At 58.3% G+C, this 2,042-nt stretch overlaps 1 protein-coding gene across 1 annotated transcript in view; it reads left to right on the top strand.

Moving 5' to 3' along the window:
• Nucleotides 1-465: 465 nt before the first annotated feature.
• EMH_0028650 (uncharacterized protein) overlaps nt 466-2,042 on the top strand; it is a gene marked incomplete at both ends in the record, with an annotated part of 6,180 nt that continues 4,603 nt past the window's right edge. Inside the window, 3 exon segments of the mRNA XM_013494181.1 lie at nt 466-865; nt 1,070-1,384; nt 1,594-1,832. Coding sequence (XP_013349635.1) covers nt 466-865; nt 1,070-1,384; nt 1,594-1,832 — 954 coding nt within the window.

The following is a 2,042-nucleotide window of genomic DNA, read 5'->3' as shown; positions in this document are numbered from 1 at the left end:
TAGGGGTTCGTGTTTAAGGCATGAGGATTAGGGTTTAGGGTTTGGTGTCTAGCGTTTAGCTGCTGCAGCAGCAGCAGGAGGTACAGGGGCCCCCTGGCTGCATGCGACAGCAGCAGCAGCAGCAGCAGCAACAGCAGCAGCAGCAGCAGCAGCAGCAGCAGCAGCAGCAGTCGCTCGACACCTCTGCTGTCTCGCCCGGCTATTTGACTGTCTCTGTAGTTTTTGCTGCAGCAGCAGCAGCAGCTCTTTCTCTTCTTTTTTTTTGTCTTTATTTTATTTATTTCAACTCTTCTTTCTGCTGCTGCTGCAGTTGCTGCTGCTGCTGCTGCTGCTGCTGTTGTTGTTGTTGCTGCTGCTGCTGCAGCGCCCAGCACACTGCTGCAGCAGCTCACCTGCTGCTAGGGGCCCCTACACGGTACCCTCTCCTGGGGGCCCCTAAACCCTTCGGGGGCCCCTGGGGGCCCCATGACGTCAGCTCAAGCAGCAGAGACGGGGGGGCCCCCTGGGGGCCCCCCCGGGGGCCCCCCCGAGGCAGCTGCGCCTGCTGCAGCAGCTCCCGCTGCAGCAGCTCCTGCTGCAGCAGCTCCTGCTGCTGCAGCTCCTGCTGCTGCTGCTGCCGCTGCAGCAGCAGCTCCTGCTGCTGCTGCAGCAGCTCCTGCTGCTGCTGCTGCTGTTCCTCCTCCGCCTGTTGCTACACCAGCTCCTGCTGCTGAGAGGCCCTCTCAGGGGCCCCCACCCGCTGCAGGGGGCCCCCCAGCAGCAGCAGCTGCTGCTTATAAGCAGCAACCGGCAGCGCCAGCAGCAGCAGCAGCAGGAGGTGCTGGGGGCCCCCCTTGGGTATCTGGGGCCCCCCTGCATGCAGAGGGTACGGGGGCCCCCGGGGCCCCCGGGGGCCCCCCATATCCATATGCTGCCTATGCAGCAGGGGGGCCCCCAGGGGGGCCCCCCGGGGGGCCCCCCTTTCCTTTCTTCTCTTCTGCTGCACCTCCCTATCTTACTACTGCTTATACGCCATATGGGTACAGCTGGGGGGCCCCCGGGGGCCCCTATGTTCCTCTTGCTGCTTCAGGGGGGCCCCTGCCGGGTATGCAGCTGTACCCTCCTGCTGCTGCTGCTGCTGCGGCGCAGCAGCAGCAGCAGCAGCAGTTGCAGCAGCAACAACAACTGCTGCAGCAGGAACAAATACAGAATCAGCAGAAGCAACTGCAGCTGCAGCTGCAACAGCAGCAGCAACAGCAGCAGCAGCTGCAGCTCCTCCGCAGCAGCAGCGATGATACAGCATCCACAGCAGCAGCAGCAGCAGCTGCTGCTGCTGCAGCAGCAGCAGCAACAGCACGAGAGGAGAAAATAACAAATGGTGTTCGGTTCCTCTCTCATCCAGCAAGTAAACCCTAAACCCTAAACCCTAAACCCTAATATAAATAAATAAATAAATATAAATAAATAAATAAATATATATATATATATATATATTATGCATATGCCGCAGCATCTGCAGCATCTTTCGTGTTCTCTTTGCGGCAACCTAAAGGGTTTAGGGTTTAGGGTTTAGGGTTTAGGGTTTAGGGTTTAGGGTTTAGGGTTTGTGTGCAGTATCTGGTGCTGCTGGTGGTGTAAAGAGAGAATTTCTGCAGCGCAAAGGATTTACAAACGAAGAGATAGATGAGGCCTTTGCTCGTCTTGCCCTGCAGCAGCAGCAGCAGCAGCAGCAGCAGCAGCAGCAGCAGCAGCAGCAGGTGCAGCAGCAGGTGCAGCAGCAGCAGTTGCAGCTGCAGCAGCAGCTGCAGCTGCAGCAGCAGCAACCGCAGCAAGACACACAGCAAATTAGCCCTGTAAGATATTAGATTATACAGCAGCAGCAACTGCAGCAACAACAGCAGCAGCAGCAGCAGCAGCAGCAAGGGAGATTGCAGGAGAAGGTCCTAGAGCTGCTGCTGCTGTTGCTGTTGCTGCTGCTGCTGCTGCTGCTGCTGCGCGCTCAGCAACAGCAGCAGCGACAGCAGAGGGTAACTGCACTTGGCTGATAGTCGTATGCATGCATA

This window comes from Eimeria mitis, genomic scaffold (genome assembly GCF_000499745.2).
Source record: "Eimeria mitis Houghton genomic scaffold, Emh_scaff1066, whole genome shotgun sequence".
Lineage (NCBI taxonomy): Eukaryota > Apicomplexa > Conoidasida > Eucoccidiorida > Eimeriidae > Eimeria > Eimeria mitis.
The sequence above is the reverse complement of the archived record's forward strand: the minus strand, read 5'-3'. Positions and strand labels throughout refer to the sequence as shown.